The following is a 27515-nucleotide window of genomic DNA, read 5'->3' on the forward strand; positions in this document are numbered from 1 at the left end:
CGGCGGGGTAGAGTGTTGCAAGGAGAATGCAGAGCTCGCGTATCCACCGAAGATATCTTGAGAGCCAGCAAATGCAGTTGTCACTGGTCTATCCCGCACTACCAGAGGCAAGGCGAAGAGCTTGACCAGGACAAAAGGGAGCAAAGGGAGTGTGAATGGAGAGAACCTGACGACAATCAAAAAGAGCTCGCGGTCCCTGAGCACTTGGTGTTGCACCGCGGGGACTCTAAGCTGCTTTGGGGCAACAAACGAGCGGCAGGGCTGTAAGTTTGGTTTTGGTACGGTAAGGGGCGCCACAGCTTCCTGGCAGACACGCGGCCAGGCTTGTCTTGGTATGGTCATACTTAGTCGCCAGCGAAACGGACAGCCTCCCCCGCTGGCGTAATGGCTCCCCAGCATTCACGCGTGGATACTCTAAGGAACCGCCGCAATCAAGTATTATCCTCTGAATCCTACACATCACCGTGCTTGCGCCGTGTCAACAAGAGAGCAGATCTTGCTGCAGATCAGGGGGCCGATGACGCCTCTACTGACCGCCTGCCAGCATTAGCCTTCCACTTACTTCCAGCTGGTTCATACCTCCCATGCGCTTGTGATTCAAGATACAAACAGGCTCCAACTAGGCATGGCGCAGTCCAATATCACCCCCCAATTTGGGGCGGAGTTGAAGGTATTTTCATACAGGTTCAATGCTTTCTATCTGTGGTCTAACAGTCTTTGCAATCAGGATGCATTCAAACCAATTAACGCATGGGTACGCCTTCCCAGACCGCAATCACTGAATTGCTTCGACCCCCCGAACCCCTCCGGAGAATGATGGCTGAGAAGAGGAACTCTAGGTCTCTAGCGGAATTTCGTGGTTGGATGAGATACAACAATTCTATCGAGAAAGAAGCGCTATCGAGAAGGAATATGCCACGAAGCTGACTGCTTTGTGTAAGAAATACTCGGATCGAAAGGCGAAGAAGTCGAGCAGTCTGAGCGTAGGAGATACCCCGAGCATGACTCCGGGTTCTCTTGAATGCGCTTCCTTGACGACATGGTCGGCCCAACTGACGGCCGTCGAGGCTCATGCTGCGGAGCGCGACAGATTCGGGACGGAGTTGGTGGCACAGGTTGCAGAACCCCTCAAAGTCGCAGCAGTTCAATATGAAGACCTCCGGAAATGCCACGCAGACTACTATGCGAAACTCGAGAAAGAACGGGATGCGTCGTACGGCGACCTGAAGAAGGTCAAAGGGAAGTACGATGCCGCGTGCCAGGAAGTCGAGAACAGACGCAAGAAGATGGAATCTTCCTTTGATCATGGAAAAGCCAAAGCGCAGAATGCATATCAACAACAGATCCTGGAGATGAATAACGTTAAGGTGCGTCATTGTGCGTTGCTCATTCTTCGGAGCATTATTATGATTATTATGATTGTGTTGTTGTTGTTTTCTTCTTTTGGTCGCTCTAACGGAGATTTCGTAGAATACCTACCTCATCAGCATCAATGTGACGAATAAGCTGAAGGAAAAGTACTATAACGAGTACGTGCCGGAGGTGTTGGATGTAAGGCACTTTTTCCTTGTTTCTAACTCAGCGACCGAACTAACGGGTTTGATCAGAGCCTTCAAGACCTGAACGAGACAAGGGTTGCAAAGTTGGACACATTGTGGTCTTTGGCAGCACAGCTGGAGCTGTCATCGCTCTCGAGGAGTACGGAACACATCAAAAACCTGTCTAATGAGATACCTCGTAACGAACCGCGGCTCGACTCCCTCATGTTCATGCGTCACAATGTCACTCAATGGCAGGATCCTCCGGACATGGCTTTTGAGCCAAGTCCTGTCTGGCACGACGACGACGCCATCGTGACGGATGAAGCAGCGAAGGTCTTCCTCCGTAATCTGCTAACTAAGAGCAAAGGACAAGTAAGAGAGCTAAAGATGGAGGTTGACTCGAAGCGACGGGAAGTCGAGAGCGCAAGGCGAGTCAGGCAGAATGTGAGGCAAGGAAAGGACAACAGGGATGAGGTCGAGGCTGTAAAGTCTATGTTCTTCCTCCAAGACGCATTACATGAGGTAGATCGCAGGCGCCTCACATCAGAGGTTGAGATGTCGACGATCATTTCTGCAGTCGGCGACGTGTCACTTGGAGCGAAGAATCACAATTTCAGATCCCAGACATTCAAGATACCCACCAACTGTGATCTTTGTGGTGAGCGCATTTGGGGACTGTCAGCCAAAGGCTTTGACTGCCGTGATTGCGGATACACTTGCCACAGCAAGTGTCAAATGAAGGTGCCGGCCGAGTGCCCCGGAGAGCAAACAAAAGAGGAAAAGAAAAAACTCAAGGCGGAGCGACAAGAGGCGGCCAATGCTAAGCCTGTCTATGAGACTGCGTCGCCCGATAGTGCCTCTGATATGCCGTCACTAAGCCGACGAGACACCATGAACTCCCTGAGTTCCGGTTACGCGGCTAGTGCGACGAGGTCCATCTCTGCATCAACTACCAAGCCAGAACTTTCTACATCCTCAGCTTCGATCAATAAACCTGCTCCGGTGAAAAGAAGCCGAGTCGTAGCACCCCCGCCTGCGCAGTACGCTCCTCCCGCCAACGGCTCAGGCTCTGTCCTTGGTACCTCGCTCAAGTCCAGTGAGCCAAGGGGAAGAATGCTTTACCAATACCAAGCGAATGGCGAAGGTGAAATCAGTGTTGGAGAAGGCCAAGATGTGGCCCTAGTCGAACCAGATGGTAAATCCCTTTCAACTATCTCCGGTCGTATTATCTAACCTGTAGCAGATGGCTCCGGCTGGATAAGCGTTCGTGCCGGTTCTCAAGAGGGCCTGGTCCCTGCCTCGTATGTCGAGATTTTTCCACCATCCTCTCCCGTCCCATCTGCTAGTCCTGGTCTGGCTGATCGTCCCGCCTCGACATATTCCAACTCGTCGGCGTCGCAAGCAGGAAGCGTAGCAACGAAGCGTGTTGGTCCTGCCGTCGCGCCCAAGAGAGGTGCTAAGAAACTGCAATATGTCGAGGCGCTATATGATTACGAGGCCCGTAGCGACGCGGAATGGAGCATGGTTGAAGGTGACCGTTTCGTCTTGATCAATCGAGATAGCGGTAATGGATGGGCTGATGTCGAGAGAGGTGGGCAAACAAAGAGTGTTCCCGCAAACTACATTCAGGAAGTGTAGTTTTGCAGGTTTCCGCTCATAAAGTGCTGGACGGCAGCCTTTGACGGTATGAGACGGCGGTTGTGGGATGTTTGCTGTGAGTAGACTTCTTTGTTGGTTCATATACATACTGGCGTCATTGATCCTTGTGCATTATCACTTGGCAGGCGTGTAAATCTTGGACTTTAGAGATTCATGTGACGCCCGCCACTGTTGTGGTAAAATTTTTGGTTTATATCCGATACCTCCCACTTCTTGGGCTCACCATGTTGCATTCTATCCTTTGGTTGCTTTCAACTCATACTCGTATATGTTACCAAGTCATGTTGCCCTTTCTATCCCTCTTGCCCTCATGGAACAGCACGAAGCCTTTGATAGACTATGTTATCATTGGTTACAACAAGATACTCATGTATAGCTCACATTCAAATGATATCCTTATATAATTCCATTTAATCAGTTTGGTTTTTGAATTAATAGCAACCAGCTCTCTTTGCAGTGGACAAGGGATGGCGTTTCGACTCTCGGTTTCTGTGGTTCACAGATGCAATACCTGTTGCCACATCTCCAGCCCATGGTTGTCCAGGACTCCAGCGATTTGGATATCGACAATTTTCAGCGTGCTATATATCGATAGCCTGCTCTCATGATGCTCATAAAACAGTGAGATTCAGGGTGGTCACGTTAGTGCGGATAGGTCAGATCATTGAGCCTGCAACTGCACTAGCCGACTATGCACATATAAAAGAAAAACCAGGGGTTCTACAGTTTGGAAGCAAAGAATAACCAGATATAACGATCACGTGCGCTGAAGTGTTGTCAAGTTATAACATCGATGTGAAAACATGTTTATGTTTTCTTTTTTTGGCAGTCACGACTCTCCTGAACATATCTCCTGAATCTCTCAGCGACTCTATCAGGATCTGCTGTCGCCCTTTGGAGATCTATCGGATATTGGTTCTCATTAAGTCTGCCAGCTTGCCTTACATCTCTAAACATCTCCAAGTCCAAGCATCGACAGGCGCGATGGGGCTCCTTGAGAATTCTCCTTTGGCCGTTTTCATTTTTTTGCTGATTGTCCTGGCCTTCTGTGTGCTCATGATACTCTGCAAGGTCTTCTACCGTGTCTATTTATCGAACCTTACTGGGATTCCCGGTCCTTGGTTTGCCAAAGCTACCGGATTGTAAGTCTACCCCTGAGGATGGGAAGTCAGTTTCGCCTCTTCTTGATAGTGAGCGTTCCGGTATACTCCATGGATGTCGTATCTGAAAGACTGGAGTAACAATATTGGGAAAACTGCTGCCTCAATTCTATGGTCTTCGCGGAAATTTACTGACATATCGATAGATATGAATTCTTTCAGGACTGGCGCCGCTTCGGAAGGTATTTACAGATGGTCGAACTGCTGCACGACAGAAAGGGCAAGATCATACGTATCTCGCCGCACACTGTCTCCATCGCCGATGCTTCTGTCTATCATCGATACCTTCTTGGACGTCGTGATTTCGACTGGCCTAGTTACCCTGACGAGGATATCGTGATAAGACCCTCTCAGTTACAGATGATACCAGCCGCTCATATCAGAAACGATTACCTTGCACCAGATAGACTGTTTCCACTTGAGCCTCTGATTCTTCAAAAATACGCTGGCTTTTTGCATAATCTTGATCAAGCTCAGGCAGTCAACAACCCTCTCCGAATGCATATGGTGTTCTTCAGTCTTGCTGCAGGTAGGATTGTCTCCTTTCAATTTCTTGCGATCTACGAGGCACTGATATTTGTCCAGCGGTGATGAAAGCTTGCTATTTAAAACAAGACCCCACTCCGGCAGATGGATATGGCCTTCAAGGATACGGATACCCGCTTTTTACACAGGAGCCCTGGTATGTCAGTGGTATTAGGTCGTTCTTTCGAAGCATTGCGAGGAAAGTCGGAGCTATCTGCGGGCCCAGGACACCAAGTGATGTGACAGTCATCAGGGTGAGTTGACAATACCGCCGCAGCTATACTTCATAAATATGGGCTTACTTGTTCTTCTCTTTCCATAGTGTCTATTCAATGGTATCAGGAATCCGCCAGTCGCCATAGACGGTTTCACTCAACACGCTTCTCAATATATTCTGAATGACTTCAATCGTATGATGCAGAGACCCCCAACGTACCGCTGGATGAGCGATAACGATCTTGTTCTGGATATGTCTGTTCGTCTTAGCCGAGCATTGACTGTACTCTTCAATCAGCTTTTTCATGACAGTGCTCGTCTCTCAGTGCTGCGACACGAGCTAAGCTCCATCATGGAAGGTCATACACTGAGGCCAGTACTTCATGAACTTATTAGGCTGCCGTATCTGAATTCCTGCGTTCGTGAAGCGTTACGCCTGAGCGATGCCATGGATAACTGCATCATTCGTTATGAGAATCGGACCAGTTGGGAGTATCAAGATGGCCCCATCACATGGAAGATCCCGCAAGGCACACATGTCCGTTTCAGTGCGAAGATATTGTTCCAGGATCCACACTTGTTCCCGGACGCACGCTCTTTCCGGCCTGAACGATTCACTGAGACTCCTGAGCTGAAGGACCTATTCGACCAATTCACCCGTGGTATGGAAGCAACTGTGGCGACGATGCTCCTGAGCACGGCGTTTCTTTTCCGAAGCTATGCAACGGCGCACCTTGAGCCGGTGTCGGCTGTAGGCTGGTTTGACCTCCACGCCCCTTACTACCAGGGAGCGGATCGTGAGCTCTTCTGGTTTGGGGGGTTTCCTCTGGTATCACCTGAGGAGACCAGCCTACAGCACGTCATCCGGCCAAGGCGGTTCACCGACCAGGAGGCGGACCGAGTGAGCCTTGACATCGCGGACCTACGTCCGGAGATGGTTATCTTTGGGGATGGCCGGTGATCTGTTTGGTGATCTGTTTTGTTTGGTTCTGTCTGCCTTTCTTTGATCATGTGATCAAATCTGATAGGAAATGATAGGTGTATCTATGCAGAATGGGCATGAAGCCCACCTCCATAGTATTTGTACCCTTTTATCGATAGTACAGTTATGGACCTTTGGAGGACTCCACTAGGCCAGAATAACTGATTCTTGATCTATTTAAGTCGGTGAAAAGTTCCCCTAATTGATACAAACGGACTTCTTGCCCTCATCTCAAGCCGTTTCGACTCCCTTAATAGCATCATCAGGTGTAGTACTTCACACCTCTAACCCCCTCTGATTCTTGCAGGAAAAGAACTCAATACGTACCGCTGGTCAAATTCGCCGGCAACTTAACATTGTCCCAGACATCGGCCAACCAGTCCAGCGTGACTTGGGCCAACTGGGCTTCGGCACCGAGCTGACAGTGTTCGCCAGCACCAAGATCCGTGCGGAAGAGGTTGAAGGCACCTCTACTTCCCAGCCACTTGAACATTTCCTCGGGCTGGTTCGGTGCAGTGCTATCATCTTCGCCTTTTCCAATGAAAGCAGGGAATTTGATATTGGCGAGGACAGTTTCATTAGCGGCGTACGCGGGCAAACGCCGCCACCAGTCGGAAGGACTGTCTGTGTTGAAAGTGAACAACGATTGGGCGAGGATCCAACGCAACTGAGTTGGCATAGAGGTGTTGTGTATCGTGGAAATGAGGGCCTCGTCGAACTCGGCATAATGGCCAGTGTTGTAGAGGTCCAATAGCGCAGGGTCGAACTGGCTTTCGAAAACTGAATACATGTCACTCAAGCCGTCGATAGATAGCACCGCAGACAGACGAGGCTCGTGGGATGCAGCGAGTGGAGCAAGTTGGCCGCCGAAGGAAACGCCCGTCAGCGCAACCCGGTTCATGTCGACGTCGCTGCGAGTGGCTAGGTAGTCTACGACAGGCGTGACAACGTTCCACCAGTCTGGGATGAAGCCGAGATTCTGCTCGCGGAGAACGGTTGGCTGGCCGGGCCCTTCGTAGGTAATGATGTTCCAACCGCGGGCGAGGATCTCAACGCCCGTCTCGTGGAATAAGTCCTCCTGTGTACCATCGTATCCAGTTCCGACGATGATTGTCGGCAGTCGCTTATTGCTTGACTGTCCTTTGAAGAACCTGACAGGTACAGAGAAATGACCGTTCGGGACGTTGGGACTAGAGGCCGAGAGATTGGCCTTGATGGCAGGCTGAGGAAGCAGGGCTGCAGCTTTGTCGAAGTCCGCAACAGAGAGAGCTCCCATCTCATTGATTCGTGGATCACTCGCATTCGCATGCAGGAAGAACGGAGCATAGCGGTAGTAAGTGGATGAGCGAAAGTAAGCTGATCGAGCTGAGGCTGGGAAGCGCGAGGCGTTGATAGCGATGGCCTTAGCATGAATGGAGTCACCCAAGAACAGGAATTCTTTATACCAGCTCTCAAAGTCACCGGGGACGATTTGGCTTGCCGCTCGCAAGACCTCGCCTATCTGAGCACCCTGATTATTGCTGAGCGACAGGACGCTCTCCAAGACGAAAGAGAACTCGGTGTTGTTGCTGAGAGGGAACATGGCGGACGAGTCCTCTGATACCTGAGCAAGCTAAAGAGTATTGTAAGTATCAATGACAATTTCCAGGGGCAAAAAAAGAGAAGAAAATTGACTGGTTAAGTACTTACTACAGGTAGGATCAACGGTGCGCTCAGTAGAGCCAAAGTATTGATGACACGCATAGTGGTTGTTGGAACTCGACGAGGACCAAGGTTGGAATTGCTGTAATTTCTCCGATTCTCACAATTGATGAATCAAGTAGACCAGCCGGAGAAGTAGGGTCCTGCTGGCTTATACAACGTTCTTGTACTGGTTGCCGTAGCTTAGCATTGTCATTCTATATATGGCTCCGCCTCTCCAGGAAAGGCTTCAAGGTTGAAGTTTTGCTGTGCTGTAAGTAGAGTTGACATCTTACATGTGTCTGAACTAAAATAACGCGGCTCGCATGGCTTTCCTAAGAAAGTAAGTACGTGATCAGAATAAGAGAAAACGGGGCCTGAAGACGATGTGGATCAAATAAATGTAAAGAAGTCCAGCTCGATCTGGTTACTTGATTACTGTAGGGCTAGCGGTGCACTCCAAATAAAGACGACTGTACTAGCCATCTTCAGCAATTTCGTCGGTATAAACCAAGCACTTCGTTGGTAGCACGCAATGCTAGGCCTTCTGCCGTAATTTAGGCCGTTTCTGTATTCTCACCATACAAGCTTTGATTGTGGCTTGGAGCGCAGATGAAGAGTCTGTTGTCAGTAGCTTCGGCAAGTACCACTGGGAGCCTTGCATGAGACGTGGCTCTCTCATCGTTTGAAATAGGCGGGGGAAGTATATCTACTGGGGAATTCGGTAAAGTCAACTGGTCCATCATTCTCCGTCTAAGGCATCCTACATACAGTCAGGTCAATGCATACCCCAGCCCTAGCTTTCCTCTGTAGACCATCGTCGGGTAGTGGAAGCATTTGACCAGAATGGCAAGGACTTCGTACGCTAAAGCACGAGAGGGCTCAGACAACCCACAGTGGAACGTGGCTTGGCTTTAGAGCCAAGATGATCCTCGTCGTAAAGGGAGGATATAAGCAACACAAGCTTTGGGGGCCAAAACTAGTGTTAGAATAGTCCTAAAGTGGAGGCTAATGAGATGTATCTAGCGGCAGAGCGCCTTATCCTAGAGACCCTAGTACCCTATAGACCGTTGGTATCTGTGAATCAACTAGTCGCGTTAGTTTTGCCCGTTCGTCATTCAATATGCCATATTATTATCATCGCTCACCGTGTCCTGATCAATCAGACTTCGAACTCTACTTCCCATACGTCCTGCGCGAACTTCTTCAACTTATGAATGGTAAAAGTGATATCTCTTTCAACGCCAGACGGTAGTCGAAGAAATAGATGGTCGGATTTAATCACCAGAGGATCTGGGTTGGTATTTTGCACAGCTCTGCCATTCTGGGATAGTACATTTCGATATACTCTCTCAGTACCGTGCCATTGGCAAATTGTTATCTCCTTTCTTCCATTTTAGCCATTTCTTCCAGTTCAATTTTCTATATGCACCCTGGGCGATGGTCGCTTCAGTCTCTTTCTCTACGGTCAGTGCCATCGCCGTGCTCGTCGGGTTGTCTTTGGAAGTTGTGACCGTAGGGTTGCCTTGAAAAGTTGTTACCCTGACGTTGATATGAGAGTTGGTATGGCGTAGGTCAACGCGCTTTAAGGTCGGCCTGCTGGAACTTACAATAATGGTTGTCCGGCGGTCGCTGGGTGTAGATAATCCAACCGTGCCGACCCAGAGATGGCGTAATGGCTGGCGGCTCGGGCGAATCTTGACCAGACGTTCCTATACTATATGATCGCGTGTTAGCCATGAGAAAGCGTCAACAATCGAAGAGAACTTGCCCTGGAGAGCACCTTCGACGTGTCTTCGGGGTTCGCCATTCGTGGCTTATTATGGTAGTCCTGCAGGACGTGATGAAGACAGTAGAAGCTCCAGCGAGTCCCGAAGAGGGCCGCTTCGGATTGTAGGTCTCATTTGAATTTGGCGGTTTAAGTATGAATTAGACACGTTTTTAATCTCTAGGTTGATGGACATCTGCGTTTATATCATATGCCTGTTCGCAAACTTCTAGGTGCTCCGCTCCTGCTTTTTTTAAACAATGAGTGACTAGCAGACCATCGACGCGGAAAAAAAATGAGACTTACTATCTTGCGGACGTGTTGGTATTTACCCATAAACCCTTTCTTACTGAACTAGCCCTTTGAAATGGTGTGTGCCTTGATGAGGAGCTAGTTCCATAATGGGTTCCTGAAGCGCTCCATGCATTGTTCGATGTCTGGCATGTTGATTGAGAGCAATTGTAATAGCAGACTTAACATCACCAGTAGATTCTGTCATTCACCAATTGACATCTGATTCCAGTTTACGTTGTACTTCTGAATAGCCAACTTCCACGACTAGACTCGGCCACGGATTGGTTCCATAGATTGGTAGGCTTTATGGACTTCGATTCTGGCCTCAGATATATAAGAAACTTCTAATCAGTGGTATAACCACATGCCAGTTATAGACAGGCCATTGAAGAATTATAATTTTGCTTGGGCATAGCGGTAACCGGGGCACGCAAAGTTTCTAGGAGCATAGAATAAAGAAGAGAAAAGAAGGAGGGCAGAGGGAAAAGAGGGGTTAGAAGGGAATAAAGTGTCCTTCTGCAGTGTGAATTTGAAGACAGATGAATGGGCCAGACGTCACTGTACAGATGCGGAGAGACGGGATAACTAGACCATATGTTGACTATGAAACCTATGGATCGTTATCACTTCAAATCCTGTATGTTTGAAGTGCTGACATTTTGAAGGGGCCACTTTCCTTAGAGGCTGGTAGGATGCTCAAGAACGTAGAGTGTGCTATGGAAACGAGCCTAGCTTTTGCTTGACTGATCAAATAAAACGATAGTTAATGCCATTATCAAATCGACATGTCCTCGTAACATCGCATAGTCTCATATCAAGCCCCCCTCTTTATTGCTAAATAGCATAGAATCACCCCCTAATCCACTCTCTTCTTAGCCTTCAATCTATCCGTCCCATGAAACCAATCCAACAACCCAATAGTCCCATAATTCAAATTAAACTTCTCATGATGCAAATCATGCGTCCTCGCAAGGCTGTAGAAGAAATCGTATCCACTATGCACCGTCGCAGTCTCAAAAAGCTCATATGCGAGGAATATCCAGAAGGTAAGGATATGGCTTCCTAGTAGCTGTGGCGGCAGTGAGATTGGGAGTACGTTTGCCACGAGATGTTCGAAGGGATGCGCGTACTGCGCTGCAAGGGCAATAGGTGCTGTGAAGCGATGATGTTGCTTGTGGATGGGTCCGTAAAGCTTTGGATTATGAAAGATACGATGAACGTAGTAGAACATGATTTCGCGCATGAGGAGACAGCCAGTCAGATCCACTGCGATCTCGGAGAATGGGGGGAACGATGATTCAACGCGATAAGATGATGGATTTAGTCTGGTATGGCTGGCGATATAAAGTTGGCCGATATGGAATGCTGCAGACATTATCTGATTCCGTGCCACTACCCTCGCACACTGTAATATATCTCGCTTCGAAGGTTGTCGCGGGATCGGTTGTAGTTTATGACGGTGCGAGAATGACGGGGCCCAGGCATCCAGGGACAGGTAGATGGAGCATAAGACCCAGAAGAACAGGATTTGGACGATAAGTGTTCCAACAAACTCGATTGTTTGAGGAGAACACGACTCTGTCGTTTGCCTCCACGCCCGTTGCACCCTGTCGATTATCTCAGCGGTCTTTTCAGATGCGAATATATCCATCTCCTCGTCTATAATCGCTGCCAGTTAACCAGGTTCGGTTTTCAATCCTGCCGGCCAGATGGTGAAGAAGTTTTGCGATGCAGTATATAGATAGAGCAACTATTGTCACAACTCTAGCTTTTGGTTTTGAGGGAAAGTCTCAGAGTCTTCAAACCGAAGTGTGAACCTCGGTTCGACTCGAGGCTCGACCGTCCAATGCTCTAGAGCATGAAGAGCATTGTCCAGTAAATGCACACAGAATCCGGGGAAATATCCCCTCATTGGCCTGGAAAAGATGACTAGAACCAAGCCATCTGCATAGCGCCGATCAACCACCAGAGTGCGGGGGAAACGCTCCCTGCACCGCCGAGGCTCAACTTTGCGCAACAATATCTACTGGTCCATGTGCCATCATAATTGTAGCATTACGTTAGACGACTAATCAAGAAGAGTCCAAGTTCAAGAAAAGAAACGATCTTGGTATTATTATAGATACTAAGGAGCTTTGCAAGGCTATTTCAAAAGCTCCAGGCCCTTTTCATCGGAGAAACACCAATGATTATGCGTGAATGTACTGTTGCACTCGGGGGTACAAATGGACCATTCGATCATAGAGGTCAGGGTGGTCGCGCATCATAACCTGTGGATCCCATCCCATTGCGACGAAGATGGTGTCCACGCCGCTCCCAATTGGCGTCAGCAAGATCTGGCAGATCTGCAAGCCGATAACGAAGGAGAAAGCCATAATCACTGCCGTGAAGTTCCCACCACTGTTGTATGCAGGGTGGGTGAATTGCAGGTACAGGTAGGAGAACAACGCACAGAGGTAGGCAACGAAGACGGAGCCCATGGTCAGCACAGGGCCGATGAGGCAGTCCTGAACAAGAGCGTCCATTCCACGGTCCTTCATCATCGTCCAGGTGTCCTTCGCGGATGGTATATAGGCCTTTCCGTATAAAGCGATGTGGCAGAAGGCATAACGATTGAAGAAGGTCACAAGCCAGTCCAGGAACCCGATGAAACAACTGAGGATCCAGGCGAAGATGCTCCCGACAATGTTTCCGTCCTGGGCTTCCTGTTGCTGGGCCACGGAACACGCCTGACGGAGCATATGAATGAAGGCAATAATCAGACTTCCGAAACTGATGCTACCGAAAGAATAGGTTGTCGCCCGCTTGAAGGCACCGCGAGTAGCGCCTCTGGGCAGACCGCCAGGTGCCCGACTGTAGTAATACCACGAGCCATAGACACCAGCAATCGTTGTATGAACTGTGTTCTTGAGCCACTCGCTGAACCAGTACATGGCGAACGTAATATAAACTATCAGACCAATCACCTTGGCTCTGCTGCAGCCACCACTGGAACAGGCTGGATTATCCCCATTGCTGGATGGTTCAAACGACACATAGATGGCGACTAGCGTCACAGAGAACCAAGCAGAGAACGCGACGGCCACGATGCTACCGACAAGGCTCACGAAAAAGACGTGTCCGGTGCTCCGAGCGACGTCGATGGAAGTTTGCAGCATCAGAGCGCTGAATGGAATGCGGGGAATCCAGCTGACGAAGCATATGATGGCGAAGACGCCGAAAATCAGGAAGACGATACCGGCGCCCCATTGGTGTCGCACGAGATAGTAAATAGCAGTTCCAATGGCAAAGACGATGTTGAGAATGCCTGTGACCCAGATAAAAAGTTTCGTGAAGTATCGAGCACCCAGGAAGTAGGCCCAGGAAAAGGCTAAGGCGATACAGAGGACGAAGACAAACAAGACCAGTGTGTTGGTATCCAGCGAGAAGGTATTCGATGAGTCGTAGATACCGTCGCCATTGAAGCCTTTGTACTTGGCATACCTGTGGATCGTGTAACCAGACACTGCAACAAACCCCAGGAAGCTTGCGATGAACTGTTCATAATATCTATTAGAAAAGCTCTGGTCGCATATGTCGAAAGACACCAACCAAGAGTCCTGCCCATATATCATTGAATTTTGGCTTCTCGATCTTGAACACTTCTTCGTACGATGGAGGAGGCGCGCCTGCTGTGTACTGAGGGGGGTATTCCTCTTTCTTCGAATCTGGAGCTGCATACTCAGGTTGCGGCGGGGGCTGAGCTTGAGGTTGCTCATACCCCCCGTTGTAATAACCAGCTGCTTCCCCGCTCATAGTGACCGCCCAACAGTGTAGTCGAGGCCGTCGATCGAGTAAGAATATGAAGAGGGAAGAGAAAATGAAGATGAGGTTTTCCGCAGACTGAAGTCATTTTAGGAGAAAGAATGCTGGCATGGAAGCCACGCTGCCAAGCCACGGCCCTCTTTCTTACTTGTCCGCATGCAGCGCTCAAATCTGGGAAGAACATGTGGGCTTGGTTGCACATCATAGCTGAAGGCTAGAAAGCAACTGAGAAGGTCGATCAGTGATATGGCTTTTGACAGTCCTTGGTTCTCTTAGGGGTGGCTTGCATCGCCATGGCGCTTGACGTCAGAAGCGAGATCCTAGCTTGTACTCTATCCGGTGCTAGGAATGATACATCCCAACAACAATCCGCTACTCTTCAGAGCTATTCCCTCTAGCGCCATCTCGATTACCGCATCGGTTCAGCATTTAATTAACATGCTTCTTTAGGTTTTTGATATCCGTACCTCCATACCCAATGGAACCCTTCCAAGTTCCCACGTATTCGGTGCCACAGCGCTATGCCGCTTGCCGAAGTAGATCCAGAGATCTGGAGTTACACAACATAGACCCATCAATTATTATGGGTTTGGTTTCCTTTATTTTATGCAGTGGACAGCAGGCGACAAATTGTTTTCACGGTGGATCGCCTCATGATTCTCACCCGCGCGTGTCCCGAAAAAGTGTCAAATGTACAGTACTTGACAGTTACTGCGTACTCTGGGCTTAAAGGGTGGAAATCCGTGGTGGGATGAACTATGAGAATCCAAAGTTCCGAGGATCCCACGTTCCTGAAAGTCAATGTGAGCCTAACAGGACTAGTTATATAAGGTTTCTTGTCCCCGTCTCTTTTATAGCCGTAACTACTTTTTTTTTTTTCAAGAGTTGCGAGAGCCACTATCAAAATATGCTATCTGTTCTACAAAAGGTGACGGGCAGCTAATGACGATACTCTCGACCAGATAGTGAATGATCTCTCATATCACCTTCATTTCCGCTGCGGGGTATCATTCAAACGTCTAAGCTATTGATCTTCTATTTAAAAGAAAGTACTTGATAGGATTCAGCTGTCTTTCACAATGCATATGAAATAACTAGCACGATTTATCTCGATTACTTTTTTTAATTTCTATAGTAACAATTTCACTCTTCCCTTGAATTCAGATTATTCCGCTACCTACACGATTGGTTTCCCCATCTCCTATCTAACCAAGAGGCTCTGCTTATCGCTTCAGTAGAGTGAGTCTACGACAAATACGGCAGAACTTGAACACAAGCTTCCTAGGTGCATGAGACCCTAGAAAAGACTTCGTCTGGTGCTATCGATGTATCTTCTTCGCTTGACTGAGGAGAGAATATTGTTTCTGCAGTCGGCAAGAGCAATATGTGCTCCAACTCATAACAAAGAACCAGGCTTGAAGCCCAGCAACACTTTCAATACGCGTCTATCTGACCCAGCGCTTTTAAATCACTACACCTCACATTGAAATTCACATCTCTCTTTCTCTCTCTCTTCCACCACACAGTATCAACGTCATAAAATAACTCTCCTGCGTTTTCTCAGAGACGATAGAAAATGTCGCTTCAAGATTTGCCAACAGAGATACTCCTCATGTGCCTCCAGAAACTTGACAGGCCTGACTACCGGTATCGCCGCTTTTATGCTTGGGCTAATATTCGCCTTACGTGCAGACGATTCGCCAGACTGGTGATCCCGCTTTTATTCAGCAAAATCACAGTTCAGTTTTCGAGCACTTGTTTACAGCGGCTGGAGAGACTATCCCAGAACCCGAGTATTGCAGGATCCATTACTCATGTCACGATAGCTCTCCCGTGTTACGATCCTGCAATGCTAGAGGACTTCTCACTTTTTGTCCGTTCCCGTGCCTACGCCCTAGAACTCTCTATGATAGTAATATGGCATGATTCTACGACTGGAAAAATATTCGAAGAGATAGAAGAAGAACGCAGTCGGATTTTGTCGACATGGGACGCAGTCGGAGATGGAGACTACGATATCGATCACATTGACCAGAACTTGAAGTTATTGCAGCAGAGTCATCAGAACTACCAGAAGTTGTACTGTGACCAGCAGGAGCGTAAGCCGGTCATGCTGCTTTCTGAGATCCTCAAACGGCTGAACAACCTTCAACAAATCAGCATAGACGACTCTGTTCAAGAAGAAGGACACGTCGATGAGAAAGGACACCTGGTTCTGGCTTGGGAATCGGGTTACATACCAGCGTCTATGTGGTCCGGATCGGAATTTGGTCCAAATATTGCAACTCCTTGGAAGCTGATCGCCGACATCTTTGATACTATGGAAATGTTGTCTGTGCATCCCGCAAAGTTTTGCTTGGATATATATGAGGCTATCTTTGATCCCAGGGCATTCCAGATGTCCCCAGAATGTCTTGTTCGCATTGGTGATATTCTGAAAGATACGAAGTCGATTCGTGTCCATATCGAGCAAGCATATAAGGACAGGGACGACATCGAGGACGACATTGAATCTGTGGGACTCTTAACAAACGCTCTGTGTAATGTGGCCTCACTGCAGGAGCTTGAACTGTCTTTTTTGTGCATTGATGGTTACCGCCCTGCAGCTTTTGTCCTGCCACTAGGGAAAACAACGTGGGTACATCTGAGGACTCTCAAACTACGGCGCATTGCTTTCACACGCGAGAAATTCCGAATGTTACTGCAGCAATGTAATAAAGATGTGCTGGAGGATGTGCACCTGCACGATGTGGAGTCGCCCTCTATGTCCCGGCAGGATGTTAGCGAGGACCTGAAGAGCTTCACCAAGGTGAGGAAGATCATATGGCGCGACGCCTAATCGCTGGAATTTTATCAAGCATCTATCCCCGAGGGTGCAGACTCCTCCCGAAAACAGTTCACCTAGGAGATCGAGAAGCATAATTTTGCGGACCTCATGCTTAATTTCAGCTACTGGTGCTTATTTAGAATACAATTTTTCTTTGGTGGAATTGGAGGGCGGGGGGAATCTACTATGACTACTTCATGGTTCTCGTCCCTAACTAGCAATCTGATTCTAATTCGCCACTTGTCAATATTTCCTGTCAGTTTTCTTGTCTAAGAGGTACAGCTGAATCTCAATCATGTCCAATATTCATTTTTTTCTGAGAATTGTATTTACCAGAATCAATTCTCTCTGTTCTCAGAACATCATTCGATTAGCGCTGTATTTAGTAATTGCTGCCTGAACGAGATGAGTTTGCCCTTTAAAAACGCCTTGAATGATCACATAAAATACAATCCGCTACTACCATATCAAAATCAATATAGATCCATTTCATCCACTCCTCATTCAACCCTACACCCCAAACGGAGTATACCGCCACAGCTTTCTCTCCACCGCGAGCTCCGATTCATAGCGATATCCAAACGCACGTCGAAAAATACTTTCCAAAACAGGATCTCGAAGAGTCCCATACATCGCCTTAGTAAACTCCCAATACTCAGGCATATAACCTGCGCATTCCCAATCGATAATACCACTTAACCGTCCACGATCAACGAGAAGGTTAGTAGGATAGAAATCACAATGCGTAAAGCACGAGCGATGGCCCCGCTGAACGTTCTCTTCGCCGAGAGCTTCGGCTGATGTGCATTTGAGATGGCTTGTTAGATGGTCGTTGAACTCAGATTCGGAGTTGAATGGTCCTCCGGTTCCGTTGGGGATGCGGTGATCGAAAACCGGTCCTCCTAGGGCGTTGCAAAATAAGAATTGAGTAGGATTGGGGATTTGTCGTAATTGGGAAATGTAAGATGTGAGGGTGTCTGCGAGGAGGTCGCGCTCCGCATATGATAATAGATGGGGGACTTCGTGAAGCATCTGTCCACGTAGCCGGGTCACAACTAGATATGTTGTGCCGTTGTACTCGCCGACATCGACTACGCGAGGTGCTGGTATAGATGTGTACTGTTCAACTAGCCTGAATGAAACAGGTTCGTTCTGATGAGTACGAACGCACTGTTTCAGAATCAGGCCAAATGGCAGCCGATGCACGTGCACCGCCATCGTAGGGCCATAGAGCCATCTCCCGATTTTTTGGAGCAGTATATAGCACTGGCGGCGTGCGCGTGACGGTATGTAAAGCCAGAAGCGGTGGAAAGTTTGTCGAAGAATGGGAAAGTCAAATGCAAAGAAGTCTAATACGTTTATTAATCAATTCAGAGTAACAGCATAAGAAGCTGCTCTACGTACCTCGGGGTGGTTGAGGCCAACCACGAGGGATTTTATCCTCAATGTAAAAGAGGTGTAGTGCTTTGGCGAATCGGCGATGAATCCCAAAAAGAAAGAAGTTTGGTATCGGTAGAGTCTCAGCATCGGGTGTGGAGAATTGAAAGCGTCTTGTCTGCTCAAGTGCAGTTCCGTCTCCGAGGAGAAGACCTAGGATCTCTTCGGGATACATGGTCGCTAGCTTATACTATGTATGAGAATTTTAGCAGAGGTTTTGTGGCTTTTTTGTATGGTATCACTTACCGTGGCGTCCGGGCTCTGTTCGTCCATCGATTTCGCATCGCCAAGTTGTCGATATGCTACCGTTACAGCTACGTGACCTTCGCGGAAAGCCTTGTGGACGCTTGGTGTCAGAAGCCAGAGATTTCGCAAGGCATCTTCATCGTTTCCTTCTTGATTGGAAAGTTGAATCCGCAGTTTTTCAACATAGGGCGGTGATATATGCGCTTCGAGCATCAGGAACAGACGTCCCTATGTACAGTACATTTGTAAGACGTCACAACCTGAAGGGGTTACAAAGCGTAGTTCACCTCTTCCTCTTTTTCAAGATCATGAAGCAACGAAGGAGGGATCACATATGCGGGCTCTGTGGTAACCATCGAGCTGCTGCGCGGCTCCTTGGTGACGGAGCATCTAGGACCATCTCTAAGACGAACCAAAGCGGCCAGACGTTTAGGAATTGGGTCAAAAGCGCTTGCTACAACAATTCAGCAAAAGAAAGCAATATCTAGTCAAATTGAAAGATTTTTTTACTCCTCGTTGCCAACTTTCTCCAGTCACTTTTGAAGTCACGCAGACTGGCTTCTATATCTTCTCGATTATCTTGGATGATTCTTGAAATCAAATACTTTGCAGCAATTTCCGAGTCTACAGCTTCATTGACGAAGCCTTTCAAAAGGAGATGTTCAGTTGGCGAAAGATTCGCTGAAGAGATGATCTCTAGTGCTTTGTCGGTGGTAGACATTTTGTGTCGATGTTAAGTAGTGGTGTTCGAAAGGCTATGGGGGCTAAGTTGATCTGTTGCAAGTGTCAAGCATCTTGACAGCTATGTGAAAAAAGATAAAACTGACGCGTTCTATAGATAGATCAGGTATACTGAAATCTTCACATAGAAAGCAATGATTATACAAGAGTGCTAGGGGCCTGATGCTTCACCGCGGTTTGGCGAGCTCCATGGCGGTCTACGTTGCAGCGGGGAGGAGAACTTCGCCTACTGGTGTAACATAGAGTACGTTGCACTCAGATGCAGTCTTCTGCCGGCAATATTCAATAAACCGCACTCAAAAAAGAAGAGTGTATATATACAATCTGTACAGGGAGTAAGATAATTCCGATCGACTAGTTACCGATTTGCAGATATTACTTTTTTGTTCTCTATCCCGTTGACTTCGCTCAGCCATGGACTGAGCGGAAGATGGATAGTGCTGACACTTCCTCCAGTGTAGAGAGTACATCTTCTAGAATCTAAAGTCTCTATCTAGAAGATGACAGTGGGACCATTGATCCCTGAAACGGAGTGGAGTTAAATAATATTTCGGGAAGTCTCGAGTCTGCCAAGAGTTGGAGTGATCGACGCTTTCACCTCTCCCGTGGGCAATCGAGAGCCTGGTTTAGTTTCTGGCGTCCAGCAAGACTTCTCGGATGCTGTCTCAACGGACCGTCCAGGATTGAACGAAATTGGCCGAGGGCTGAGCCGGATTTTGTTCGTGTTTCTGAGCAGTGCGGAATACTCATTGGTAGAGCCAATTGCAGTGTTGCTGAAAGTCTGAGACACGCGACAAGAGCCAAGAACCAAGAACCAGAGAACCAAGAAAGTCCAGACACGACAAAATCCCGAGAAGTTATTTTTAGCCGGCGACCGCCATCGACAGGATTCTACATCCGCAGCGCGGGATTATAATTGTTGCAGTGTGTGGGATAAGGAAATATTACCATATACCATGCCCCATCGTAATTGTCATGCAGGATCCATCCAGATTCAAGAGGGCTGGGGATGGAGTCATGACAGCTGTTATGATAATACGTCAACATAACTGGGAGCGGTGCGGGGATCAACTGGGACAGAAGCATTGGATTGCCAGAACAACCTGTTCAGAGGTCGGTTAGTTAGTTGGTTAGATGCAGCTTGCTATAGATGGACATGCAGATTTTCAGATGCCCATGACGATTGGAGGCTGTCTGCTGCCAGACAGGCATCCTGGCCGATGTATCAAACTCGCATAATTCCAACTGCCACGGTTAGATTCGAGGTAGTTACTCCAGACTAGAATAGAGTACTAGAATAATCCTCCTGAGGCATCCTGTAGAGTAGCATAGTTAGAAATGAAGAATAGTTAACTAGATAATACCATAGATAAATGACAGTGGCAGCAGTCTTGAGTTGATGACGCGTCACTCCGGGCGGGAAAAGGCACAGGCGATGGTGTATCCCGATCGGGCAAAGACGTGCCAAGGGCTCCACGGCGGGAACGAACAATAATAAATAACAATGGACGATTGACAACTCAGATGGCGCCGACTTGCCCATCGTTCCCTGTTCCTGGCGGACAGTGGAGGCTTGACATTCGCCCAGACGGGAATCCAGCAGCCCGTTTGGGAGACGAGCCCTTGCACGCCACCGAGAAAGGGACTCTCCGACTGTCTCCTCTCCCACAGGCCAACCCGTCCGTGATCTGCTGGGCCGATCGGGCTGATCCTATTTTGAACAGTAACAATAATACGCCGTTTTTACGCCCCGGTGGAGGTGCACGGGAAGTACCTCCGCCCGCGCTGTCTGGCGGCATTGGTACATACCTCCGCTCAGGACTCATCTGCCATCCCGGGTATGGTACTGTACCATACTGTTGTTGCAACATCCCCTCTCCAGACACTGGACAATAATAATGATCGATGGTCCACCGTCAGGAGAGAAGAAATCAAAGCGTTGCGGAGGCCAAGAGGGATGTGGCTTGAGTCGTGACAGTCCACCACGGCCCCTTCCTGGAATCAATCATGCTGTGTGTCCCTCCTCTTTAATCCCATCCTCCCTCGCTCATTCCTCCCTGCCTCGATTTCTCTCCTCCTTCATACCAACCCCCTCCCCCTCCTCTGACAGGAATCAAAACCGTCATTCGTTCCGGTTCTTTTTCAATCTCCGACCCCTTTGGATTCAATTCGCTCTTCTTTGTCCCAGCCATATCTTTTTTTTTTCTCTTTTCGCTTTTCTGTCGTTTTTTGCCAGCAAATCCACATCGTCTGTCGCTCATATAATAACAGCCACTTCGTAACTTTCTTGACGACTCGTCTGCCGTTCTTTCCGGAGCCGTCCCGATTCCATCTTTGATCTCCTGTCTCGACATCCATCATCATGAAGGCTACTGTTGCTTCGATGGCGGCCGCCGTCGCCGTGGGCGCCTCGGCCGTCATGGCCCTGCCCCAGCAGATCCAGGCCCGTGACAGTGTCACCCCGATCACCGTCAAAGGAAACGCTTTCTTCCAGGGTGACAACCGCTTCTACATCCGTGGTGTCGACTACCAGCCCGGTGGCTCCTCCAAGCTGGAGGACCCCATCGCGGAGCCGACCACTTGCAAGCGCGATATCGCCAAGTTCCAAGAGCTGGGCGTGAACACCGTCCGTGTCTACTCCGTCGACAACTCCAAGAGCCACGATGAGTGTATGCAGGCGTTGGCTGATGCTGGCATCTACCTCGTCCTCGATGTCAACACTCCCAAGTACTCGCTCAACCGGGCCGACCCCGAGACCTCGTACAACGCCGTCTATCTGCAGAATGTCTTTGCGACCGTCGAGGAATTCGCCCAGTACCCCAACACTCTCGCTTTCTTCTCCGGTAACGAGGTCATCAACGATGGACCTTCCTCCTCGGCCGCTCCCTATGTCAAGGCCGTCACCCGTGATATCCGCCAGTACCTCCGTGAGAGACACTTGCGTGATGTTCCTGTTGGTTACTCTGCTGTATGTGGTGTCACGAAAGAAAAAATCTCGATCAAACCCCCCAAGACGACGCTAACATGTGAGATCCATAGGCCGATATCGACACCAACCGTCTTCAGATGGCTGAGTACATGAACTGCGGTACCGACGATGAGCGCAGCAGCTTCTTCGCCTTCAACGACTACTCGTGGTGTGACCCCTCCTCTTTCACTCAGTCTGGTTGGTCTCAGAAGGTCCAGACGTTCTCCCACTACGGCCTGCCTCTCTTCCTCTCGGAATACGGTTGCAACACCAACAAGCGTGAGTTCCAGGAAGTCGGTTCGCTGTACTCGACCCAGATGACAGCCGTCTACTCTGGTGGTCTCGTGTACGAGTACTCCAACGAGGGTAGCAACTATGGTCTGGTCACCATCGACGGTAACAGCGTCACTGAGCGTCCTGACTTCACTGCCCTGCAGTCTGCTTTCAAGAAGACCCCCAACCCCCAGGGTGACGGTGGCTACAACAAGACCGGTGGTGCCAACCCTTGCCCTGCCAAACAGGCCCCCGCCTGGAACGTCGACAGCACTGACGCTCTTCCTGCTATCCCCGATGCCGCCAAGAAGTACATGACCCAGGGTGCCGGTAAGGGTGTTGGTTTCAGCGGTTCCGGCAGCCAGAACGCCGGCGGAAGTGGTGCCACTTCCACCGGCACTGCCGCCCCGGGCTCTGGCTCTGGCGGCTCTTACTCCACTGGTACCTCTTCCGGCAGCAGCTCCAGCGGTTCTTCCTCCAGCTCCAAGGGTGCCGCCGCTGGTCTCCGCGCTCCGGAGATGACTCTGGCGCCCATTGTCTGCGGTCTTGTTGTGACCATTTCCACCTTCTTTGGTGCCTCCATGATCTTGATCTAGACTGGAAATAGTCTGGAAACCAAGTGTTTCATCTTTTTTCCTTCCCACGGACACAATTCGGGACTCTTTTTCTCCATTTGGGATTTCATAGCATTAGAAGGTTAGGTTTGGATTTGTATGGTAGATTAACCCACACAGTCGGCTCTGAAGCGCAGGTCGACAATTGGAAGTCTTCATGTGAATCCGCTGTACAGTTGGATCCGGAGGTTGGCTGGCTAGCCAGGTTTTATTCCCCTCGGTTATCTGTCATTTTCTTTTTTCTGTCACTCGTCTTCGTGTAGAGTAGTAATTCGAACTTGAATCTTCATCACGATTTCGATGCGTGTAATGCTGCACTGTAGAAGTAGTCATCGACAACAAGTCAAGTCACGACGGCGTTGCATCGCTGGAGCAGTGTTCCTTGAACCGGTTATCTCTCGTGAGCCGGTCAATCGTCTGGTACGCAGCGTGGTGCGCCAGGTTCGAGAATGCCGGAGTAGATAGTCGAACAGATCGTGGACAGCTGAGTCGCCATCGAAGACTGACACCCTCGTTCTTTCGCGATGGTTTAAATCTAGAGGCCTCGTCAGCGCCTAACCTTTCAATATCAAACAAACGACATGCTTCATACCAGGTAGATCAGATAGTTGGGTATAAGCTGGAGTACATAGGGTCAGATATCATCCAGCAGTCAAGTCGAGTCAATGGCCCGTATCTAGACAGGATGACTCGATCATCTCATCGGTAGGTCACTATAGACGCCATCGTGGATGTACACCCGTCTCCATCAAGATCAGGAGGATATCGGATGAAAAACAAAACAATAACATTCCACGAAAAGGAGGGATCGAACAGAAAGAAAAGAAAAGGTGGTAAAATAGCGCATAATAATAATTAACACTCACACCTTAAAACAGAACAAGCTTTTTTTTTCATTTTCATTTTCATTTTCCCCCTGCGTAATCCTCTAATGGGGTATATTTGGGTGTGTATACGTAGTATGCTTACGTAGAGTTAGCCACCTAAACCTTCTGTGGGTTAGTTGATTAGTTAGTTAGTGAGTGCTAGACCATGAGGTCTCGAGATGGAATTGGATGGTTGGGGTTTATTTTCGGGGATTTATTTCGGGAATGAGGGAGGGATAAGGGGTCTTTTTTCTGAAATTTATTATCGAGAGTCAAGGAGATAAGTAGGAGGGGAGGGGACTTTGTTACTTCTTATGGGATATAAGGGCGGTGGGCTTTTGAAGGATTAAGTATTAAGTATTGTTTAGGTGGGGGGTGCGTGCTTCGTCCATAACCGCACAAGCTATTTTCTGTGTCGTATGAATTTGCCGGAATGGGCATTAGGCGCGGTATTGATTTAGTTTGACGTTTCGGATTTTCTTTTATTTCTTTTTTTTCCCTTTTCTGTTGGCATTGATTTATTGTAGTATTTACGCTATTGTCAATTCCAGTTGTGGAATCGGATTTCTAACCTAGAGTTGCAGCAACCCGAGCCAGTAAGTAAAGGGAGCTAAATTGCCCTCATTGCTCTCCCAGAGCATCACCACGGAAGAACACCGCCTGTATACGTATTCGGGCCTCCCTTCGGGTCCCATCCAGGAACGTGAATATCGAGAAACTTCCCAGTGTCTTCTTTACTGACTTCCTTGCTGATTCGGATAACCTCCCTCGCACCAACTTCGACTGGCAGATCGGCTGCGCTTCCACCAAGGTCTGTATTGAGATACTGCGCCAAATATTAACTGTTTGAACAGAACAGAACAGCCGCTCTCATGGCAAGGTATGGAAAGGGAGGTACTCACACCGGGGCTTACTGCAACGAACGTGAACCCCTCCTTAGCGAACGTTAGTCCATACTCGGCCGTCATCGAGTTCAGAGCCGCCTTGGTGATTTTATATGACGGCGTCAGCATCTTCTGGAACTGCGGAGCCATGGTAATTGATCCGACGGATGAGGAACTTGATCAGCTCATGTTAGCTTCGGTGTGTATCCCATGATCAAGATAGAAGTACTTTTCAACTTACATATTGAGCACTTTCTTCTGCTGGCCCTTGCGCAGCAATGGGAGGAATTGCCTCGTCACGCGATGAACTCCGGTAACGTTGGTGTTGAATGTGTCATTTAGATCCTCCCTAAGATTAGATTATTAGATTCACTGATATCATGTACAGAGGTTTCCTATCCTTTTATTTTTGTCATGAAATAAATAGGACTCGACTCGACTCGAAAAAAACTCTCGCATACATATTTTCCACCCCTCCCTGTATCCAAGGCATGATTCCAGCATTATTAATGAGCACATCAATGCCTTCACCGTTCAATTCCCGCTGCACAGAACGCGCCGCCTCTTCGACACTCTTGTCGTCGCTCACGTCTAGCTGGACGAATTTCACCCGTGAGGGATACTTCTCTCTGAGCTCTTTCAGTTGAGTGGAATTATCCTTGCGCGCAGCTGCGAAGATGGTTGCGACTTCGGACTCTGGCTGCGTGGCGAGGAGGGATACGATGGTATATCCTAATCCGCGAGATGCGCCGGTGATTAGATATGTGGACATTTTTGAATCTTGCTTGTTGGATCGATGTGGGATATTATGATGTATAGAGAAGGATTGGTTGTAGTTTGTTCGTAGGAACTTCCAGTATGTTGAAACGAAATCATCTGAGATGAAAAGAAATACCCCGCAATATTTATATCGCTTGTTAGACCCACTGTTTCTCGCAGATTGCTGATAAAGAAGTTGACTGTTCGATAACAATAATAAGTTAACTGGAGTTTGATTATCAAGACTAACCAATTTATGCATACTCTATGCAATAATACAAGACAAGAACTACATAACAACAAGTACCTCCACTCTTCTCTCCTCACTTTAACAAGTTTCAGCCAACGCCAACGGTCACCAAGCATAGCTTCTTTACCATCTAACCAATTAAGTCTACTCGTCATAGCTCTATTTGACTTAGAGTTCGGCTCGTCTTCTTGGCTTTACCGACACTAATGTAGAACAATCAATTGTGCTTTTTCGTGGCTTACAAATCTAGAGTAATTACGCCTATGTCCGAACTTGCTAAAGCCCGATTTATCTACTCTAGTTGGGAATGAAGGAGATTACTGGGGTGATTGGGGTAATTGATTCTTCCGACTAGTTAGAGCCTTTTGCGTATTTAATATTGTAGGAGTTAAGTAGGGCATCGGAGATAATGGAAGCGCCCTGCCAAGACTGCGCCGTTGTTCTTGGCGGAGGGGTTTGTTTTTGCCCGATTCCTGTTTATGAATTCAGAACGAGTGACTAGATTAATAATAAATAAATCAGTATTGAATGAATTCATGTGTAGTTAGTTAGTTGCAGTGTCCAGATTTGTTTCGCATTTTCTATCTTCAATCAACGTGACTCGAGATCGACAGTGGGGTTTGATATACCCTGTGTTAAGCAGCTACGATAAATAGATATGATGACTTCTGGAATAACGCGAGTATTTATCTGGTTTAATTCTTAGACGCAAGGAAAGCGGAAGTATGTAACAACCCTGCTGCCATTTGCTAGACTCCTTGATTTACAACTAGCTTCAAAGTATAATTCGATATGGCGCAAGAGCTTTCGTGCCAGACCCCGTCACTCAATGCCGACACGCGTTGAATGAGAGCAACCTGCATGGGTAATCTGGTAGGGCTGGCAAATAGCGAGCGATACACGCTTGATTTGCGGTCTCTTTAAGGTTAGGTTCTCATTGTGAGACGTAAGATAAGATTCCATCAATTTAGTCAGGAATCTGGAGTATCTGACTACCTACCTGCGTCCCCGGCCTCTGATGTATAGGCCTGATTTCATTGGCTTCTGAGCTTTGAGCTATTTAGCGGCCCAGTTGTACATAGTAGTACATAGTATTTGGACATGAAATAGACTATACCTTTTCTGTTCTGTCACCAAGACTGCTAGGTTCATGTTTCGTTCGTTCATACTTTGAATATAGCATCTAGGGATGGCTGCTATATCGGGTAAGCTCGATGAGAGATCACTCCTTATGCAGGACAGAGTCGCAGTGCTAGGATCCAACCAGCACGTCCAAGCGTGGCAGAAACGCTTACCAGGACATCTCTTCTGATTTATGGTTAACATCGGACTCAATAATAGATCAGGCGAAGCCTGGTTCTTTTAGTCTCTCCAGCTGGTTCACCCTTTTCCAGAAAGTGTCCACCAATTTTGAACCAGCTGGTCTGCGCGGTAGGTTCGGGGAGAAGACAGGTACATCGAATAAGTCAACAGCCGTATAAACTTAGTAAATATGTCGTAGTCAGCTGTCATGGATCTCATATCGAATCGTGGATAACAGATTACAAAGTCTGTCGCGTTGTCAAGAGTGCAATTGGACGGCTCTATTTCTTTAAGCGCACCAAAGCTGAGATGGGATGCGATACGCCGCAACGCCAGGGTGCACTTTTGACGCCGTTCCACGGACGACGCTAGAAACCCTTAGCATGAAAAGGGGTTTAGTCAAAAATAGGCACTTTCATACCAACTGTTATCCGCTCCAATCTCGGTAATTATTATTTGAATACGGGCTGGTGGAGAATTGGCCAAGGTAATACCTTGTCTAAACAGAAACGATAATGAGGTTGCATGCTTGCTAGACGCGTCTGCCGCATCTGTGATATTCACGGCTTAACAAGCTGCTAAATTTTTGTTTTCGATGCGCAGACTGCATTTAATACAATAAATCCAGGATTCAGGCTTGCGTGGTAGATAACTACCTCTACTTGTTATCATGGACTGTGGCTTATCGTGTAATAAATGCCGACATTCCACCTTGTTAT

General features: G+C 48.2%; 9 protein-coding genes across 9 annotated transcripts; 4 read left to right on the forward strand and 5 right to left on the reverse strand.

Moving 5' to 3' along the window:
- The first annotated feature begins 391 nt into the window (after nucleotides 1-391).
- C8Q69DRAFT_511870 (putative actin polymerization protein Bzz1) lies at nucleotides 392-3636 on the forward strand. The gene is made up of 6 exons (XM_028633279.1): nucleotides 392-670; nucleotides 728-754; nucleotides 840-1367; nucleotides 1471-1551; nucleotides 1608-2736; nucleotides 2785-3636. Exons 1-6 carry the CDS (start codon nucleotides 626-628, stop codon nucleotides 3177-3179), a joined length of 2205 nt encoding a protein of 734 aa, XP_028488866.1. The 5' UTR covers nucleotides 392-625; the 3' UTR covers nucleotides 3180-3636.
- A 548-nt stretch (nucleotides 3637-4184) lies between these two features.
- On the forward strand, nucleotides 4185-6062 carry C8Q69DRAFT_440331 (cytochrome P450; the record flags this gene model as incomplete). The annotated part of the gene is made up of 4 exons (XM_028628636.1): nucleotides 4185-4342; nucleotides 4507-4889; nucleotides 4946-5139; nucleotides 5208-6062. 4 exons carry the CDS (start codon nucleotides 4185-4187, stop codon nucleotides 6060-6062), a joined length of 1590 nt encoding a protein of 529 aa, XP_028488867.1.
- A 337-nt stretch (nucleotides 6063-6399) lies between these two features.
- C8Q69DRAFT_484205 (Alpha/Beta hydrolase protein) lies at nucleotides 6400-7826 on the reverse strand (the record flags this gene model as incomplete). The annotated part of the gene is made up of 2 exons (XM_028631758.1): nucleotides 6400-7695; nucleotides 7773-7826. 2 exons carry the CDS (start codon nucleotides 7824-7826, stop codon nucleotides 6400-6402), a joined length of 1350 nt encoding a protein of 449 aa, XP_028488868.1.
- Nucleotides 7827-10681: 2855 nt separating this feature from the next.
- Nucleotides 10682-11476, reverse strand: C8Q69DRAFT_394565 (fatty acid hydroxylase superfamily-domain-containing protein; the record flags this gene model as incomplete). Its single annotated transcript, XM_028627657.1, has 1 exon — nucleotides 10682-11476. The coding sequence occupies one exon, from the start codon at nucleotides 11474-11476 to the stop codon at nucleotides 10682-10684; it is 795 nt and encodes a 264-aa protein (XP_028488869.1).
- A 453-nt stretch (nucleotides 11477-11929) lies between these two features.
- C8Q69DRAFT_450304 (plasma-membrane choline transporter-domain-containing protein) lies at nucleotides 11930-13868 on the reverse strand. The gene is made up of 2 exons (XM_028629426.1): nucleotides 13417-13868; nucleotides 11930-13361 (listed from the first exon to the last, which is right to left on the reverse strand). The coding sequence occupies exons 1-2, from the start codon at nucleotides 13618-13620 to the stop codon at nucleotides 12015-12017; spliced, it is 1551 nt and encodes a 516-aa protein (XP_028488870.1). The 5' UTR covers nucleotides 13621-13868; the 3' UTR covers nucleotides 11930-12014.
- A 914-nt stretch (nucleotides 13869-14782) lies between these two features.
- Nucleotides 14783-16717, forward strand: C8Q69DRAFT_15405 (hypothetical protein). Its single transcript, XM_028625580.1, has one exon. It carries the CDS (start codon nucleotides 15206-15208, stop codon nucleotides 16466-16468), a length of 1263 nt encoding a protein of 420 aa, XP_028488871.1. The 5' UTR covers nucleotides 14783-15205; the 3' UTR covers nucleotides 16469-16717.
- On the reverse strand, nucleotides 16718-19066 carry C8Q69DRAFT_15418 (kinase-like domain-containing protein). The gene is made up of 5 exons (XM_028625581.1): nucleotides 18650-19066; nucleotides 18427-18593; nucleotides 18140-18367; nucleotides 17861-18083; nucleotides 16718-17805 (listed from the first exon to the last, which is right to left on the reverse strand). Exons 1-5 carry the CDS (start codon nucleotides 18858-18860, stop codon nucleotides 16967-16969), a joined length of 1668 nt encoding a protein of 555 aa, XP_028488872.1. The 5' UTR covers nucleotides 18861-19066; the 3' UTR covers nucleotides 16718-16966.
- A 1814-nt stretch (nucleotides 19067-20880) lies between these two features.
- C8Q69DRAFT_15454 (1,3-beta-glucanosyltransferase Gel1) lies at nucleotides 20881-22876 on the forward strand. The gene is made up of 3 exons (XM_028625586.1): nucleotides 20881-20892; nucleotides 21152-21848; nucleotides 21920-22876. The coding sequence occupies exons 2-3, from the start codon at nucleotides 21243-21245 to the stop codon at nucleotides 22715-22717; spliced, it is 1404 nt and encodes a 467-aa protein (XP_028488873.1). The 5' UTR covers nucleotides 20881-20892; nucleotides 21152-21242; the 3' UTR covers nucleotides 22718-22876.
- Nucleotides 22877-23896: 1020 nt separating this feature from the next.
- On the reverse strand, nucleotides 23897-25431 carry C8Q69DRAFT_450318 (hypothetical protein). Its single transcript, XM_028629427.1, has 4 exons — nucleotides 24947-25431; nucleotides 24727-24834; nucleotides 24504-24660; nucleotides 23897-24427 (listed from the first exon to the last, which is right to left on the reverse strand). The coding sequence occupies exons 1-4, from the start codon at nucleotides 25255-25257 to the stop codon at nucleotides 24242-24244; spliced, it is 762 nt and encodes a 253-aa protein (XP_028488874.1). The 5' UTR covers nucleotides 25258-25431; the 3' UTR covers nucleotides 23897-24241.
- Between the last annotated feature and the right edge of the window lie 2084 nt (nucleotides 25432-27515).

The sequence above is a fragment of the Paecilomyces variotii genome (assembly GCF_004022145.1).
Source record: "Paecilomyces variotii strain CBS 101075 chromosome Unknown C8Q69scaffold_1, whole genome shotgun sequence".
NCBI classification, from domain to species: domain Eukaryota; kingdom Fungi; phylum Ascomycota; class Eurotiomycetes; order Eurotiales; family Thermoascaceae; genus Paecilomyces; species Paecilomyces variotii.

Bases quoted from the DNA above. Each gene is read 5' to 3' on its own strand.
- C8Q69DRAFT_511870 (XM_028633279.1), top strand. From the start codon at position 626: ATGGCGCAGTCCAATATCACCCCCCAATTTGGGGCGGAGTTGAAG. The intron at 755-839 runs GTACGCCTTCCC...GAGGAACTCTAG, and splicing joins TCAAACCAATTAACGCATGG to GTCTCTAGCGGAATTTCGTG. The intron at 1,552-1,607 runs GTAAGGCACTTT...GGGTTTGATCAG, and splicing joins ACGTGCCGGAGGTGTTGGAT to AGCCTTCAAGACCTGAACGA.
- C8Q69DRAFT_15418 (XM_028625581.1), bottom strand. From the start codon at position 18,860: ATGTCTACCACCGACAAAGCACTAGAGATCATCTCTTCAGCGAATCTT. The intron at 18,368-18,426 runs GTGAACTACGCT...TACTGTACATAG, and splicing joins ATCTTGAAAAAGAGGAAGAG to GGACGTCTGTTCCTGATGCT. The intron at 17,806-17,860 runs GTACGTAGAGCA...TAAACGTATTAG, and splicing joins TTGGCCTCAACCACCCCGAG to ACTTCTTTGCATTTGACTTT.
- C8Q69DRAFT_450318 (XM_028629427.1), bottom strand. From the start codon at position 25,257: ATGTCCACATATCTAATCACCGGCGCATCTCGCGGATTAGGATATACC. The intron at 24,661-24,726 runs GTAAGTTGAAAA...GAGCTGATCAAG, and splicing joins CAGAAGAAAGTGCTCAATAT to TTCCTCATCCGTCGGATCAA. The intron at 24,428-24,503 runs GTGAGTACCTCC...TATTTGGCGCAG, and splicing joins TCGTTGCAGTAAGCCCCGGT to TATCTCAATACAGACCTTGG.
- C8Q69DRAFT_450304 (XM_028629426.1), bottom strand. From the start codon at position 13,620: ATGAGCGGGGAAGCAGCTGGTTATTACAACGGGGGGTATGAGCAACCT. The intron at 13,362-13,416 runs GTTGGTGTCTTT...TATTATGAACAG, and splicing joins ATATATGGGCAGGACTCTTG to TTCATCGCAAGCTTCCTGGG.
- C8Q69DRAFT_15405 (XM_028625580.1), top strand. From the start codon at position 15,206: ATGTCGCTTCAAGATTTGCCAACAGAGATACTCCTCATGTGCCTCCAG.
- C8Q69DRAFT_15454 (XM_028625586.1), top strand. From the start codon at position 21,243: ATGAAGGCTACTGTTGCTTCGATGGCGGCCGCCGTCGCCGTGGGCGCC. The intron at 21,849-21,919 runs GTATGTGGTGTC...TGAGATCCATAG, and splicing joins TTCCTGTTGGTTACTCTGCT to GCCGATATCGACACCAACCG.